The 17,394-nt window shown below is 47.5% G+C and overlaps 1 protein-coding gene across 1 annotated transcript; it reads left to right on the top strand.

The window, feature by feature from the left end:
• Window positions 1-3,862: 3,862 nt before the first annotated feature.
• Window positions 3,863-17,101, top strand: LOC144733082 (E3 ubiquitin/ISG15 ligase TRIM25-like). Its single transcript, XM_078614820.1, has 6 exons — window positions 3,863-4,526; window positions 4,800-4,895; window positions 11,049-11,282; window positions 12,143-12,165; window positions 12,517-12,620; window positions 16,496-17,101. The coding sequence occupies exons 1-6, from the start codon at window positions 3,951-3,953 to the stop codon at window positions 17,041-17,043; spliced, it is 1,581 nt and encodes a 526-aa protein (XP_078470946.1). The 5' UTR covers window positions 3,863-3,950; the 3' UTR covers window positions 17,044-17,101.
• The last annotated feature ends 293 nt before the right edge of the window (window positions 17,102-17,394 follow it).

Here is a 17,394-nt window from a genome sequence, read left to right as displayed (position 1 = left end):
TATATGTAATCACCAATTGCTTAATGGTGGCAGGCAATCATCTTACCCATAGGTGGCAGCCATCTCAAGCCAAAGGACGAGAGAACTCTAGCCGCCACGCATATAAAGGATTTAGAGTGAAAAACTTTGTTTTTACGGGTAATTTTTTTACATTCCTTAAACATCTGAGCACATTCCATGGGGGTACCTCGTGAGGTTTGTAACCCCGTGTAAAGTAATTTTACATCCTTGTTTCTTGTCTGTCTGCGAGCACTGATACAAATACTCACCACTCACCATCTACACACGACAAACCAGCAGATATCCACAAACATTACTCACCATATCATATGCACACACACACACTACTCACCACTCAACATCCACACACATTACTCACCACTCACCATACACACACATTACTCACCACTCACCATCCACACACTACTCACCATCCACACAAACTACTCACCACACACACAAACTACTCATCACACACACTACTCACCACTCACCATCCACACACACTACTCACCACTCAACATCCACACACTACTCACCATCCACACACCACTCACCATTCACACACACTACTCACCATCTCATAAGCACACACTACTCACCACTCAACATCCACACACTACTCACCATCCACACACACTACTCACCAGCCGCCATTAACCAGGGGAACATCTCCCCCAGGAATAAACCCGTTTCGCAGATATTCTGATGGAGATAATGAGACCAAGAAAGAACTGCAAAGTGTAAAAACAAATCCTCGCAGAAGGAAGAGGCAATGACAGACACGAGAAAAAGGCAGCTCCAACCAACTCGCCTTCGCCTTAAATGGACTTGCTCCTCGCTACATTCATGACCTCCTTCAGCCACGAATATTGCATCAAGATCGTCAAGATCCTCAGCTTGTGCATTGCTCACCGTCCCACGGTCTCTAGGCTACACACGTAGAGGTGAGTTGGCAATTATGGCACCTATACTCTGGAACTCGTTGCCCTTCGAGGTCAAGGGGACTTCCGAGGCACTGATCATCTTCACATCTCCACTAAAGCCGTCTCTGTTTAAAATGGCTTTCTCCCTTTAGTGATGTTCAAATGTCCTCACTTCTTTCCTTGGGTGATGTTCACTATTTTCTGACTTACCATGCATAGCACCCCGAGAGCGATTGTTTAATGGCGCTTTGTACATGTTAATCATTCAGTAATGGTAATATCATAATTATGTAACCAGTAGAAATGTATTTAATTATAAAAATACTATTACTGCATTAGCGTCATAGTATTATAGCACGAGCATTTATTTATTATTTAATTATTATGTAGGTGTCGGTATTTCACAGTTATTAATTATAAATAAGTTAATAATACATACAAAATAGCTAAATCATTATTGTATTATTATCCATTTCCAATTAAGTAATAATTAAATTATTATAATAACATTATACTAATGAAATTATTATTATTACTTGACGCTCACTCCAGTTGGTTCAGGGCACGGGGTCTGCAACCTGCAGCTCCGTAGCGGCGTGCGGCTATTTGAGGGACGGCTGCTTCGTGAGACGTTTTTATTTATCACGGACCACCACGGTCTCTCGTACGCACACGTTTTTATTTATCAAGGACCACCACCGTCTCTCGTAGGCACACCACGTTTTTATTTATCAAGGACCACCATCACCGCTGTCTCTCGTACTCACACCACGTTACCGAATTGTAAAAAATTAAGACAAATTTTCTCACCTTGTTGTTTTGATTGGCGACCCCCCTGGTTTAGGGGAATTTTTTGCAAACCTTGAATACGAACTGACAGCTGTGTGGTTTGCTGGGCAAAACGCACAGCCTCACCCGAGCGGGAATGTTTTTTTGTTTAGGTGACGAACCTTACTCATTGGTTGTGTCGGGTGGTGGCAGGTTTAACGACACTTTTATATTCACGCGATCTACCCCCAAAAACACGTTTTTTTGATAATATTTGTTGCGATAGCCTATTTCTTATTTTAAATCTTAAATAAGAATTTACACGGTGAGGTTTACAGTGGAAAAACACAGCCTCACCCAAGCGGGTGTAACCAGTCTATAGGACAAACCATCACCGTTTTCATGGTTACCGTGGGGTTTTTGTAAAAATATATCAAATGCGACTCTTTAACCTTGACACTGTGTGTGTGAATGTGACGCCACGTCTACACAGGTGAGTACGGGCTGCCGTGTGCGACATTCCAGGGCGCGTCTCGTGGTGTTTATAATTTAGCTGCAGGTGAAGTCAGCTCGTTTCCTTGTTCGTTGTCGCTGCTCTGTGATTATTTTTACATCTTTTTTTACATCTCGCTGCGGTGGCTGGAAGATGTTAACTACCTCACCTGGTATACAGGAGGTTGTCGGTTCGATCCAGACCCTGACACCTGTACATGTACTTGGAGTTCGCTTGTCTCTCTCCCCGTGGTCGCGTAAATTTTTCTCCGGATCCTCCGATTATTCCCTTCACACTTAGAAAAGTGCGTTTAGAGTGTTTGGCTGCTAGAAATGTCCACGTAATAAGCCACGTCGTTGAGCTATCAATTGTGGCCAAGTCGCGTCTGAAAAGAGCTATAAACCTCAGTGGGCCTTACCTGGTAAAATAAAAATAGGTTTCATAGAATCGTCCAAACTCGGCGATTCCAGGGTGTAAAATCTTAACATTAACAATAGGTGACGAATATATATTGTTTAGGTTATGAAGATTTAAATCCTTGATTTTTTTACGCATAATAGGAAAATGGACGGTGAAAGTCATACAGATAATGAGCTTAAATGAACCACGTTGTTTTTTTAGCCATGGGCTGTTCGCTGTGGTAATGCGTGAGGCCACCCACCCAGGGTCCCCACCACTCAACCGCATGCCCTCCCAGCCACCCTTCCTCCAGCCCTCTCTCAACGCCTGCTCACCCACCCTTCACGCCATCCTCCTGCACGTCTCTCTCCCCTCTCACCAAATAACCCCCCCCCCCACTTACTCAACCTCCACCACCACCACCCACTCGCACCTTCGATTAGCACGAATGGCTACGTACACTGCGAAATAAGTATAACATACATACTCACCCACACACCCGCTCACCCACTCACCCAACCACTCACCCACACACTAAATCACTCACTGACCTACACACTCACCCACACACCTTCGATTAGCACGGTTGACTACGTACGGTGAAAAAGAAGTTCAACATACATACAACCACCGTCCACTCAGCATAATACGGTGTAGTAAGAATAAAAAAACTAAACAATTATTGACAGATGAACAGAGGATGCATGAAGCCAGTAGTTAACTATTAGTTGATGAAGGTGGAAGACGATCACAGACTGTGAAGCTTAAACAAACAGGCCTTGCAAGAAAAATATTGAATGAAAACACAGATGGGAAAAAAACAAGTTAACCTTTACCATCAGAATATTTGTATAAGGTGCGGTTCCATTGTGCAATACACACAGCCTGACCCTACCCGGTCAATCAGCTTGTGGGACAAACCATTATCGCTGCGTCCCTGGCTGCTGCTGCTGGGTTTTGTTTGTATAAAAAATATATCACTTGAGACCGGTCAAAGCTATGTGTGTTGAACTTCTTCCACACCGCACGTCGCCAACAGTGCATATTCGAAGTGCAGGGGAAGGACAACAAACTAAACACAAAAATCGGTTTTAGCTATTACACAGTGCGTGACTGGAACGCCACGTCTACACAGGTGAGCGCAGCCGCCGTGTGGAACATTCCAGGGCGTGTCTCGAGATATTTATAACTTAGCTGCAGGTGAAGTCAGTTCATTTGCTTGTTCGTCTCCGCTGTGTGAGCTGCGCACAGAACAACTCGTCAATGATATTCAACATCTCACGATATTATAAACTTAAATTATTTTTGTTGAAATATATTCTCTGAGGCACAGTGAGAAACTACTTTGGGTGCATCATTGGGTCATGGCGAGCGCAGCTCCCGCTGAGAACGTGGACCGAGAGTTGACCTGCTCCATCTGCCTGGACACGTTTGACTGCCCCTCCACGCTGAGCTGCGGCCACTCGTTCTGCCTCCAGTGTCTGGAGGACGCCTGGAAGGAGACAGACTCCTACTGCTGCCCGCAGTGCCGCAAGACCTTCCCTCGACGACCCCAGCTGACCAGGAACGTGACGATCGCCAACCTCATAGAGCAGCTGCGAGTGACTGAGACCATAGCTGCTACTGCTGCTGCTGATGGTTTTGTTTTCTGTGACAACTGCCCAAAAGGCAAGACGCTTGCAGTGAAGACCTGCCTCAGGTGTGATACGTCCTTCTGCAGGGAACACCTCGTGCCTCACCTGGAAAATATGAAGTTTAAAGGTCATGTCCTGGTTTCACCAGATGTGAACCCTGAAGAACGCAAGTGCAAGAGGCACAACGAGGAGCTCAAGTTCTACTGCAAGCAAGACCTTAGCCTTGTGTGCAGGGATTGCACCATCGCAGGAGACCACACGGGTCATAAGTTTATCACACTGGAGGATGAGCATCAGACACGGAAGGTGAGGCCTGCGTGGGTTGAGTTGGAGTCACTCAGGAGCGAACAATACCATGACCTGAACCCATAAGAGTTCTACTACAACAACATCTCATTACATCAAAACCATCAGGGTGGGATGATTCTCTCTCCACGCTCTTTTTTCTTTAAAGCTGAATTCTTTGGACTCTTCTGGTGGGCAGTTATAGAATGATCACTGGAGGCCTCCGTGTGGAGTGGGGCTGAGAGGGAGCTGCATAAGAAGTTGAGTCTCCTCTGGTGGCTTCGTCTCTTACAGAATGGAGTCGGAGCGGAGACGCGAGTGGTGGAGGAGAAGAGGAAGAAGGCAGAGGCGTACGTGGGACGGATGAAGGCCACTCGCAAGGCCGTGCAGGTACCCTGTTACCTCCACCCTGCGTGGAGTCTGTGACTCTCTCTTTGTGAGGACAACTCCGTAGATTTGATAGTCTTGAGTCAGTGTGTAATAACTGCAAGACATTGCATTATTATGGCTATGGATGCTTGAAATATAAATGAGAAAAAACATTAAACGTTTATATATGTGTAGAGGAGTAAAATGGGGATGTGACGTCAGGTGTGCCATTCAGTGCAATGACGTCACGTCTCCTAGGGTATTTAGGGGATACCCCGTGATGTAAGTGGGGTCACTGTAGGAACGGGGATAGTAAACAGGGTGAAGAGGGAACCAGGGATAGTGAGAGGGATCGAATAGGGAGTCTGGGGAGAAGCCGGTGGTAGCCGTAGAGGTGCTTCTCTCTCCGGTCGGTGGAGTCGGCAGACTCCACGATCTGACACGAGAAAGAGAGACCGGAGCTAGCCGGCTGGGACCCGGACTCAGAGTAGGACCCCTAGCCCCTGGGAGTTGTGTACCCTGCTGTGTAGTATTGATAAGTGTTAATAAACCCTGGCGGAAGCCCCTAACTTACCTCCGTCTCCGAGTACGTCCGTCGGAACTACTCAACATATGTAAAAAAAAGTTCATATCTCGTGAGACTGCGCAGCACTTCGCAGGTTAACTCGAATGACTTGCAATGAGTGAGATAAAATAGCACAGTATGGAGAAACGACAGCATTGAATTAGAAACTAGAAATTAAACGAGTTAAGAAGATGAAATGACAAGAACTCAGCTGTTAAAGTCTAGAATAAACACGCGACTTCAAGAGAGTACAGGAAATGCTGGAAAAAAAATTGCTCTCACGAGACGCACTCAACTCTCAATCAGACATAAAATAGAGTCTGAATATTAAAAAAAAAAAATTTCTCACGAATAGTAATGTTAAAGTGATTGAATATTAGTGCCGTACATTTTATTGATAAGAATAATTACGTAAATGTATCTTCTTTTGATATGTCTTCAACGATATTGCTATGAGCCTGTTTGTGTTTTCGCATGCAGAAGTATCAATTGTGTAATGCAGCGCATCAGATCAGCTGGTGATATTCAAAATTTACGAAAGAAACGTGGAGAATATTCGTAACAAAAACATATAAGCAGATAAAAGTCTCCATCATATATCTGCCTCTATAAAAATCATGAGAAAAAATTTACACATCCTATCAGCTCCACGATGTGGGAGTGCATCGTTTCAAAAGTATTGATTCGGTAAAAGCAAACTCTGGACTAATTTCCACATCCAGTGTCTCGGTATCAGTTAGGCTTGCTTGAGGTAAGGCTGATGTACTACCCTATGTGTATAGGTAAGGACTCTTTTGTCATGATATGGGTCCTAGTTAGATGCCAAATTATATAATAAACAATACCAACATAATAATTAGACTCGTTGCAGAGAATATAACAATAAAATAAACAGACATTATGATTTCCTAACACATCTGTCTATCCACCTAATACATACATTAATAAACATCACATCGGCTCTAGTCTTCTGGGAGTGCATCATTTTTGCAGTATTGATTCTGTAGAGGAAACGCTGGACTTGTTTATGCATCAAATAATATTTTGTCTGACTAAGATCCATATCCTTGTCTATAACACCTAGCAGTTCACCTGCGTTAATTGAAGCGAGCCTGACTCTGCTCATGATACACTGCATGCCAAAACCGGTCCAGAGTTTGCTTGCACTGAATGAATACAGTTATGCTAGAATAATATAATCCCAAAAGGCACCAGGGCCAATAGATTGTGGACGCAATACTTTTTATTGTTGAAGTGGAGAGACAATCTATGAGGAAGACGACTTGTGTGCTTTTTTTGTTGTAAATAATTTACAGATCCTCACCAATACACTTCTGGACGAAGGCTTCCCCACATCGTGTTGATCATTGAGGCTAGTTGGCCATACGTATTCGTGCGGGTCAGTGCGGGTTGCTGAAGGTAAAATCCAGAACTGGTTCATATTTCACTCATCACGCAGCTCTGTAATAATTTTGGAGTGGGGAGGAAGCCAAGACTAGGCTGAGAGGCAAGGACATTCCAGTAACGTGAAGTAGTAGTAGCAGCATGGAAGGACGCATCACCAAACCAAGTTTTAATAATATATTTATTTATGAATAGGCAGATACTTTTGAAGCTGCGACTGGGAATTTGCGGAGTTAGGAGGTCCTTACATATGTAACGACTCCAGGAGACACTGCTCTAGTGATTATTTTTATTGAAGACACGTACACTTGGCAGACGAAGAACCCGACTCCAACAGCAGCATCGAGCCTCTCCTCTTGACCCCTTTAATCCCCAGCGTGGCCATCCCTTGACCCTTGGCCATGCCCCTTCTCTTGAATCTTCTCGATGGCTCTCGGCCCCTGATCCGCACTGCGGCCGTTTCACCTCTATAATCTCCACCGGTCCACGGCATGGCCGGTGTAACTTGGGGGACGTACGCAGCAGCACCTGCGGGCAATGAAACCACGCCCTGTCCCCGACTGCCCATGGAAGCACGTGCTCACGCCGCTCCATGTTCCTTTTGTTAGCGGCTTGCGCCATGGCAGTATTTTCTCTTGCTGCCACGTGCACTTACGACACACGCCCGAGTGTATCCTTTAGTGGCACGGGTAGGGACGACTGCTTTATCTCTGAGGTCGTACCAAGTTGAAAAAAGGGGAGATTCCCATAGAGGCGTGTGGGGCCATTCTGTAAGCCGACATGTCCCCCGGGACATGCAAGCCCCGGTCCGTCTGTGCCTCATTAACCGATTGACAGAGCACAGATATTATGGTCCTATTCAAGCATTCTACCATCCCATTCTTTTGAGGATGGTATGGCGATTTTCTATTTTTTTTGTACCGAATACGTCGCACACTTCGCGCAGCACTTTAGACGAGAATTTTGACCCTGGTCAGTGAGAAGCTGCTCTGGGGCACCATTATAAAACACGTGGCCGTGTAGGAATGCATCCACAGTCGATGCAGCTGTTTGGTCCAGCAATGGCCAAGCCATTGGCCACCGAGTAAAATATTCTACCTCCACCAGGAGAAACCTGTTCCGCTTTTGTGAACATGGAAAGGGGCCCAGGATGTCTAGTTCAACCAATTCATCGATTCGGGACACTGTGATGGACTGCAACAGGGGCTGATACCTTTGCATTGGGGGCTTTCACCTCATGCACTCCTTGCAAACTGCGACCAGGTGATGATCATCGGTCGACATTCCAGGCCAGTAAAAGTCCCGTTGCAAGGTCAACAGCATTTTCCGATGCCCGAGGTGCAAGCAGCTTAGTTTCATGCACCATTAACGTCAGCTTACCCCGCAGGAAAGTGGGGACCACTAGGCAACGATGGTGTGAAACCTCATCCCATCGCATTAACAGTCCCTCATGGAGAACAACCCGCGAGACTCCCGCAGAGGCAGTAGTATAATGTTTATTTTTCCGCGCGACGCCGGAAAGCAAACAATGAACCATCATCCACCTGCAGCTGCCCCCATTCTGCATGCATGGGCCCCAAAGTGCTGTCTCTATGTATAATCATCCCGGCTGGTTCTGCATCACTCAGTGAAGCTACGACCATCACCGACCAGCTCCCGACGCACACATGTACAGTTCTGCATGAGGCAACCAAGACAATGCATCCGTGCTACAGTGGCTTACGCCCTTCTGATAGATTACCTGGAAGGAGTATTCCTCTAGTGTTTCTAGCCAGCGTTAAAGCTGGCCGGATGGCTAGTCTACTTGCAGGGAGTGCTGCAGGGCCGCATGGTCCGTGGAGCCCACGAAATCCCTGCCATATAGGTAAGGCTTGTACTGATGAATGAAGCAGACCAATGCCAGAAGTTCCCGGCGGGTAACACAATACTGCTGCTCAGTCGGCGACAGGACGTGACTACCATATGCAATGACCCTTTCAACCCCGCCCTTCATCTGAGACAGGACAGCCTCTATACCTAGGTCACTGGCCTCCATATCTAAGATAAAGGGCAGGGAGAAATCAGGATAAGCCAAGGGAGGCACGTTGGAGAGGCGATCGCATAGCATAACAAACGCTGTCTCCTCCTCCCCCCATTTGAACTTCTGTTCTTTAGCAGTCAAAGCATGCAAAGGTTTTGCAACGGTCGCAACCCATGGAACAAACCATCGGTAATAGGATGCAAACCCGACAAAACTGTGCACTTCACCCACAGACTTGGGGGTCGGCCAATCTCGTATGCACGCTGTTTTGTCGGGGTCCATAGCTATCCCGGAAGCACTCACAATGTCGCCCAAATATCGGACCGAGGTTTGTAATAAATGGTATTTAGCAGGATTCAATTTCAGATTAGCTGAATGTACCCTGGATAACACCGCTCGCAACCGTTGCAAATGCTCCTCGAACATGTGACCAAACACAATAACCTTCTTCTTGGTTCTTTCGGTAAAGTCATGTAGAAGGTAAATAATAAAATAATAAAAATAAAACATAATCAAATACAATTCTGAATGACGCTGTCTTTCCGACAGACCTGTTCTTCACCTGAGGACGGCTGCTTGCGTTGTGGCCGAAACGTCGTGAGAATTGTATTTTATTATGTTTTATTTTTTTAATTTTATTATTTCCCTTCTACGTGACTTTACCGAAAGAACCAAGAAGATGAATCCCTGTAGTCACGAAAGCTTTAAATGGAAACACAATAACATCGTCCAAATAAATGAGGCACGAGTGCCATTGTAATCCTGCTAGAACCAACTTCATAAGCCTCTGGAATGTGGCAGGCACCGAATGCAATCGCATGGGAAAACAATTGAATTGATACAGTCCGTGAGGCGTTCGAAATGCAGTGTTAAGTTTAGATGACTCGTTCAGGAGTATTTGCCGACAATAAATCCAATGTAAAAACAAAACGAGCACCTGATAACACGTCCTGAGAATCGTCCATAAGCTAAAGCGGATATGCATCTGCCACCAAGACCTTGTTTAGTTTCCTAAAATCAACGCAGAACCTTAGACTCTCATCCGATTTTTTTCACCAGCACTACAGGGGCTCCCCAAGGGCTGGTTGACATGAAATTATATCAGCCGCCAACATTTAATCCACCGCCTGTTGTATATGCTCCTTTTCTACAGGACTCATACGGTATGAGTTCGGGCGTATAGGAGCTGCGTCACCCGTATCAATATGGTGCTGCAGCAGCGAAGTACGTCCAATGTCAAACTTGCCCTTACTAAAAACGTCCGAAAATTGCAGTAGCAACGACCACAATTTGCCCCATTGCGCCTCAGACAAATCCGGATTTTAGTTGCACAGTGTTTCAGCCCATTTCGCATTCGACTTGGCCCTTTCCTCCACCGCACCCACAATATCCACCGCCGCCGAGTCAACCGCCTCGCAACACGCAGCCATCGCGTGAGCCAATACAGTACCCACCTGGACCACAGCCGTCACATTTAACACGTGCAGAAATGGCTCCTGGCTCATCCGCAGGATCGTCTGTGTGCCCACCAGTGTAAGGCCACGGGTCGCTGTGTTGGACGGTGTAAGGAGGAATCTCACATCGAGGTCGACCAAATGTAATCATTTGCGGTAACGCAAGGGGACCAACATTTGCATGCCTGGCGGAGTCTCTACCAATTCCCTAACCAAGGCCTAGACGGTTATATTCGTATTTGAATTCCTACGAATGGCCCCTAGTCTCTTCCCATGCTAATTCCCCTGTCATTACCCCATGACCGCTAGTCCCCTGTACTGTCTTTACACGTATTTGTCAGTTTTGTTCAAAAGAACGTTAAGGATGAAGGTATCCAGGGGGATACATTAGAGGTGATACAGAGGATGTAATCATGCATTGATATGGAGGCATCAAGGTCAAAGTGGGCGGCCAGGTGGTATAATGGAACGAGAGGCTAGGCGGTTGATGATTACACAGGCGTCAAAGATGGGGAGGATGGTGGCTTGGACTATATCATTACTGGCCAGATTATCAATGTGAAGGACAAGATAACACCTAGATACTTAAAGTTATTGACCTGTTAAGTGGGAGCTCAATGACAATGTCGAGGCAGGGAAATCTAGGTTTGAAATATCCAGAAAACAATGTGACTTTGGTCTTCACAGCATGGTATATGAATTGATAGAATCTATCGCATGCCCCTTTGCAGGATTCCATGGTCCAGACCAAGGCTCGCATCTCAGGCGAGTTCACCCGTATGAGGGCGACGCTGGATGAGGACGAGAGGGCAGCTCTGGATCGCGTGGACGTGAAGGGGCGTGAGCTGCTGTCCCAGATCAAGGAGAACATCGCTCATTACGAGCGTGAGATCAGCGAGCTCCAGGCAGCAGCCACGCGCCTGCGCACTCTGCAGGAGGAGAGGGACTCACTCACGTTCTTGCAGGTAGAGCGTTCATGGAGCCAGGGCGAGTGCCCCAGTTCACGTATATTCGTTGCGTTTGTAAACTTGGCAGATGCGTTGCAACACAAAACACAAGATAACGTCACTTCCATTGTCAAGACAACATATAGCCCATGGGTTCTGAAAGTAAATGTAGAGTCAAGTTCACCAACTTGGATTTGTATATTGTAATAAAAATATAAACTAGCGCTGAATTTCAAAATAATAAAAAAACTATTAACACACAAATTCCTCGAGTAATTGGTTGGTAATATATGCAGACATTGGCATTACAAATTGTAACCGCATCATCCTGTAATGTACATCAGATTGAGGCCACTTGACACTACATTTACATTTTTCATTTTACCAAATGTATACCAACCATTAGTAATGCTGAACACGGAAGGGCTTTTAACATCAGGAAAGCCAGAAGCAGTTATATTTCAGCATTGACTGCTGATGAGTCTTTGAAAGTTGAAACAAATCCCGAGATTGCTTGCCTCAACAAATATTCACCCTGCTAAATTATGGACTCTGGTAACACCACGCTCTGGTTGTAATTCACGCTCGCAGTGGATCATTATTTTGAATGTTGGTTCACAATCACTGCAACTCGATGTCAAGTGCCACGGACGCCTCTTGCCATGACATCAGGTACCGAGTGGCAACAGTTTTAGAGGCCACACCTTACTGATGAGAATCATTGAGTCCTAATGCATCCATGGCTTTGTCTTGATTACAGCCAACAACACTAGGCCACGCAAATGTCTGAGTGCAGCCTCATCGCGTCTACCAATCACCATGTGGTTAACGTGGCTGGAGGTGAACTGACTCACGCCCCCTGTGTCTGACTCCTGCAGGTTCACCTGAAAGAAACAAACCGGTATGGACTATGAACTTGCACAGATTAACACACGGGGTGACGCCTTGTGTGGAACATGGGCTGAGTAATGATGATTATGTGTGATGATGATGTGTGATGATGCTGTGTTATGTTGTGTGATGATGTGTGGCATGATGCTGTGTAAGACGAGGGTTGTGTGATGTTGTGTGCTGTGATGCTGTGCGCAATGTTGCCATTTGTGATGCCGTGTGTGATAATGCCATGTGTGATGATGGCGGGTGATGATGTTGTGTGTGATGATGTGTAGTATGATACTGTGTATGCTGATGCTGTGTGTGATTATGCTGTGTGTGATGATGCTGTGTGTCACTGCTGGTTTTTGTCTCACAGGAGAGACACTCAGAAGGGAGATCCACCCTCATCTCCCAGCAAAAAAGACTTCGCCACGATCAGCACCCTGCAGGGAGCTGTGGTCAACCTGCTGGCATTCATGTGTGAGTTCCACGGACTCTTACCACCTGTGTGTGTGTGTTATTGTGTGTGTAATTGTGTCTTGTGTGTATGTTGCGGAGCGGTGGCATAGTGGTTAACGTGCTACAATATGAACCTGGCAACACAAATTCGATTCCCGTTCACAGCCAACACCAGTGACAATTTTCTGAACCGGTCATGAGCCTCCCCTAGGTCGACTCAGCATCAAATGACTACCTGGTGTAGTGTGTAAAAACTGCCACTAGGGAGACAAAGGCGGCCTTACGTGGTGCTGGCCACCCACCCCCTCATGTTCCATACCGGCCTTGAAGTGCCACTCGCTAACAATCCTTGCCCCTACAGCCTGTTTGGGCTATACGGGGGGTCTTGTAATTGTGTCTGTTTGTATGCGTATTTGTAGATGAGCGAGAGTGAGTACGGATGTGCAATGATGATGGGATGCTCTGTGCACTGGGCTACAAACATGGTTACCTACACGTGACTCACGGCCATGGCTATCATCAATGGTGAGTGGATTCAGAACCAATTCTGAGCCTCTGCCAGATGAACCCTTGGCTTAAACGAGTACCGGGTACGTTCTGTAAGCATCAGCACTGCGGACACAAAGGTGGCCTGCAGAATTCATATGGTGAAATGGCTTTTATAACTACATCAATATAAATTTCAATAATGTTGTGGCTTGGTTCTCCAACACACCGGCGTGCTGTACTAGTGACGAATTGGCATGTTCTGTTTATGTGACAACCCTTACTAGTTGTCTGTGTCGTGTGGTGGCAGGTTTAATGACACATTTATATATTTACGCGATCTAACCCCAAAAAAACCTCTTATAGATTATATAAACTTAGGGTTGATTGGTAATGCCCAAGGATCATACATCCAGACTAAGATACGTTGAAGATTTTTAGGCTTCATGTCAACAGCCTGATGCTCAGAGTCAAACTAAGGCATTTTTAGTATTCTTAGGTTCCCCAGATAATGGCTGAGGCTCACAGAGCGAGACTAAGGCATAATCTTGGTCGACCCTGTCTATCACTACACTGCACGTGCAAACATCAACATTACGACTGTAATGTATTCATTAGCACACACACATACACGAGTGTGCATCACTACACTAGCACACACTATTACACACACGAGTGTACATCACTACACTATCACACACACGAGTGTACATCACTATACAACAACAACCGCCATTCGCCACTAAGTGGCGGTGACGTCACCACGACGCTTGTGCCAGGCCAAGTGCACCTTGAGGCCATGTGAAGTGTCGAACGCCCGCTGGCAGGAGGTCACGGGGCAGACCCAGCAGGTGCCACGGGGCGACTCACCGAGATGACCGAGATGACTAACTGATGCACCACCTGTGCCCCCTACTGAACCAACTTCCTGTGCTTTAGCCACCCGGCGCTCCGCTTGTTGTGAGTGTCGCTCCTCCGCCCTCCGTTGTTGTTGGAGGGCGACTGCCTCCAACTGCCCAATAGCGTCCTTCACGAGCCTCCTCCACAGAGGCCGATCTTGACACCGCTGGTACCAGTCGTCGGCAAGTCCACTCAGCTCCACGTCCTCCTGTACCACATCACTCCATCTCTTTTCTAGCCCGTGCCGCGCCCGCTTAGCCCCCTCGATCCGGCCGAACAAAAGCTGTTTAGGCATGCGGTGGCTGGGCATGCAGGCTACATGACCCAGCCAACGCAGCCTTGCCTGCCGGAGGAGCTCACCGATGGGACTTTGCCCAGATCTTTCAAGGATTTGTGAGCTCCTCACACAATCCAGCCTGGTTAAACCCAGGATGGATCGTAGACAGGCCAGCCTAATTTTTTCCAACCGGCAAAGATGCTCCATTAGGGGGGTCCACGTTTCGCAAGCGTAGAGAAGGGAGGGAATGACTATGGCCGAGAAGATCTGAAGCTTCGTGTGGAGCGACAGACCAGGTAGCTTCCACACAGCGTTACGCAACCGATGAAAAGATATGGCCGCTCGACTGATTCGGAGTGAGACCTCTGCTGTCAAACCGGAGCCGGTCATAAGCACACTGCCCAAGTATGGGAAACTCTCCACTCTCTCCACACCTGCCCCATCACCGATTGGGAGTTGTGGGGGTAGAGTGTCCGATGGTACAAAATACCCAGGCAGGTGCTTAGTTTTGGTGTTTTTTTCACACACACACACACGAGTGTACATCACTACACCATCACACACACACACGAAAGTACATCACTACACTATCACACACACAAGTGTACATCACTACACTATCACACACACACGAGTGTGCATCACTACACTATCACACACACACACACGAGTGTACATCACTACACTATCACACACACACGAGTGTACATCACTACACTATCACACACACACACACGAGTGTACATCACTACACTAGCACACACGAGTGTACATCACTACACTATCACACACACACACGAGTGTACATCACAACACTATCACACGAGTGAGCAGCTGGTGCGGTGTGTAAACGTCACCACAGGGGAGACAAAGGCGGTCGGGCGTGGTGTTGGCCAACCCCAGCCACCTCGTGTGCCGTACCGGCCTTCACAGCCACTCACCAAAAGCACTTGCTGCTACAATCCGTGAAAGGTTATACGGGCGATCGTTGTGTTTGTTGTACACACAGGGACGCTAAGGCGTGTTGATATCCACGCTGCTGATGCTGCTGCTGCGATCCACTGCCTCCCACGAGCACTACCGCACAGTGGGGCTGAACGAATAATCGATTTCAAATCGAAGTCGCAATTTGAGACAATGCGATTAGCAAATCGCAAAGGCTGCGATTTTTTTGCGATTTGAAAAGTCCTATTACTTTCTTATTGGAATTGTTTGTCTATTTTTATTATAACTTTATTTATATAACTTGACAATTGTTCTATATTTAATTGTTCTTTTTCAATATTTTTTTTATAATAAATACATGTTGGAAGCAATTCATATATTTTAAGTTCTCATCCTTGCATTAGAATATATAGAGCAGTTCATATTTTGATATCATGCTCCATCACATGTTTTAAATTTATTACACAGTGACTATTGAACTGAAGCTCGACTTAAAAAAATTTAATCGCAAATCAAATGGCAATATCTGTCAGAAAAATCGCAATTAGAGATTCTCCCAAAATCGTGCAGCCCCAGCGCACAGAGCGCCCGACCTCCTGGCACCTCGCAAAGCCCCGCAGGGGCTGGGCCTGGGCAGGGCTCGCACGGGCGGCCACCACCACCCTGCCTAGCAGGTGCTACAGGCTACGGGGCCACGTGGCGGGGCAGTCACCACCCTGCCTAGCAGGTGCTACAGGCTGCGGGGCCACGTGGCGGGGCAGTCACCACCCTGCCTAGCAGGTGCTACAGGCTGCGGGGCCACGTGGCGGGGCAGTCACCACCCTGCCTAGCAGGTGCTACAGGCTGCGGGGCCACGTGGCGGGGCAGTCACCACTCTGCCTAGCAGGTGCTACAGGCTACGGGGCCACGTGGCGGGGCAGTCACCACTCTGCCTCGCAGTTGCTACAGGCTACGGGGCCACGTGGTGGGGCAGACAAACGCACCGCTGTACTGTACTTCTGTGCTCTCGCCAGCCGCGCCGCCTGCCTTCGCCAACGCGCGGTGACCGGCTTGATGAAGTATGGTCAAATATCCCCCGCGACCCGCACGGCGTAGGGAGGCCCTCATCCAGCAGTGGATTGACAAATTGCCGTTACATGTCATCACACCGATAGCTACGCATTACAACGTTGTATAGCAATGCTCATTATGAATTGCTCTACTGTAGTGTACGTGCGTGTTAGTGCACGAGTGCTGTTGTTATAGTGGTGCTGTTGTTACACGGCTACTGTGATTATCGTTACTGCAGACGGACGCTCACCGACTGTGGACCCAAACTCGGCCGACAACAACCTCCAGATTTCCTCGGACCTCAGGACGGTGACGCTGACCGCTGTCTCCCAGGGTCGCCCCGATCACCCACACCGCTTTAATAGCTATACACAAGCCCTGTGCTCCAAGAGCTTCTCGTCGGGTCAGCACTACTGGGAGGTGGACGTGGGGAGTGCGGCGGAGGGCTGTGAGGTTGGAGTCGCGTACGGGACGATCGCACGGAAAGGGTGTGGTGACGAGTGCGAGCTGGGACACAACGACTCATCCTGGGTTATATGTAAATATACCAACAGCTGCTCAGTGCGTCATGGTGGTGTCTGGACCTCAGTGCCGGTGAGGGATCCTCCCCGGAGAGTCGGGTGTCACCTGCACTGGGAGGCGGGGCTGCTGTCGTTTTACCGCGCCGACTCCATGGAGCTGCTGCACTCCGTCCACCACTCGTTTAGTCAACCGCTCTACCCCGCACTGTGGGTAGGTGGTGTTGGTAACTCAGTGAGGATTCTGGATCTGAGTCGTGCGTCTTGAGAGCACGGAGTGTGAGCAGCGCAGAGAAACGGGCACAACGCACAGACTCACGCACACAAAGACAGATCCCCCGTGTAGCCTTCACAGGCTGTTGGGGCAAGTGCTGTCAGCGAGCACCTATGGGGCCGTCCATGAATGACGTCACGTACCTGGGAGGAGGGGTTAGATATTTGTGACGATGGGGGGGGGGGGGGGGTTGAGAAATGTGATGTCACGTCAAAATGCGCAAATTTAAATAAATTTCGACAACACGTTCTACTTAATTAAATAGACTTTTTGTTATAAATGTTTTCTCCTACAACGTCAGAGTGCAGTACCACATTAAATATGCACTACAATGACAATAGTTTA

This window comes from Lampetra planeri, chromosome 45 (assembly GCF_965212315.1).
Source record: "Lampetra planeri chromosome 45, kcLamPlan1.2.h2, whole genome shotgun sequence".
Taxonomy (NCBI): domain Eukaryota; kingdom Metazoa; phylum Chordata; class Hyperoartia; order Petromyzontiformes; family Petromyzontidae; genus Lampetra; species Lampetra planeri.
The sequence above is the reverse complement of the archived record's forward strand: the minus strand, read 5'-3'. Positions and strand labels throughout refer to the sequence as shown.

What these genes read in the sequence shown, in the direction of transcription:
- LOC144733082 (XM_078614820.1), top strand. Translation starts at nt 3,951, where the DNA reads ATGGCGAGCGCAGCTCCCGCTGAGAACGTGGACCGAGAGTTGACCTGC. An exon ending in ACTCACTCACGTTCTTGCAG is followed by an intron (nt 11,283 to 12,142) that starts GTAGAGCGTTCA and finishes TGACTCCTGCAG; the next exon opens with GTTCACCTGAAAGAAACAAA. An exon ending in CACCTGAAAGAAACAAACCG is followed by an intron (nt 12,166 to 12,516) that starts GTATGGACTATG and finishes TTTGTCTCACAG; the next exon opens with GAGAGACACTCAGAAGGGAG.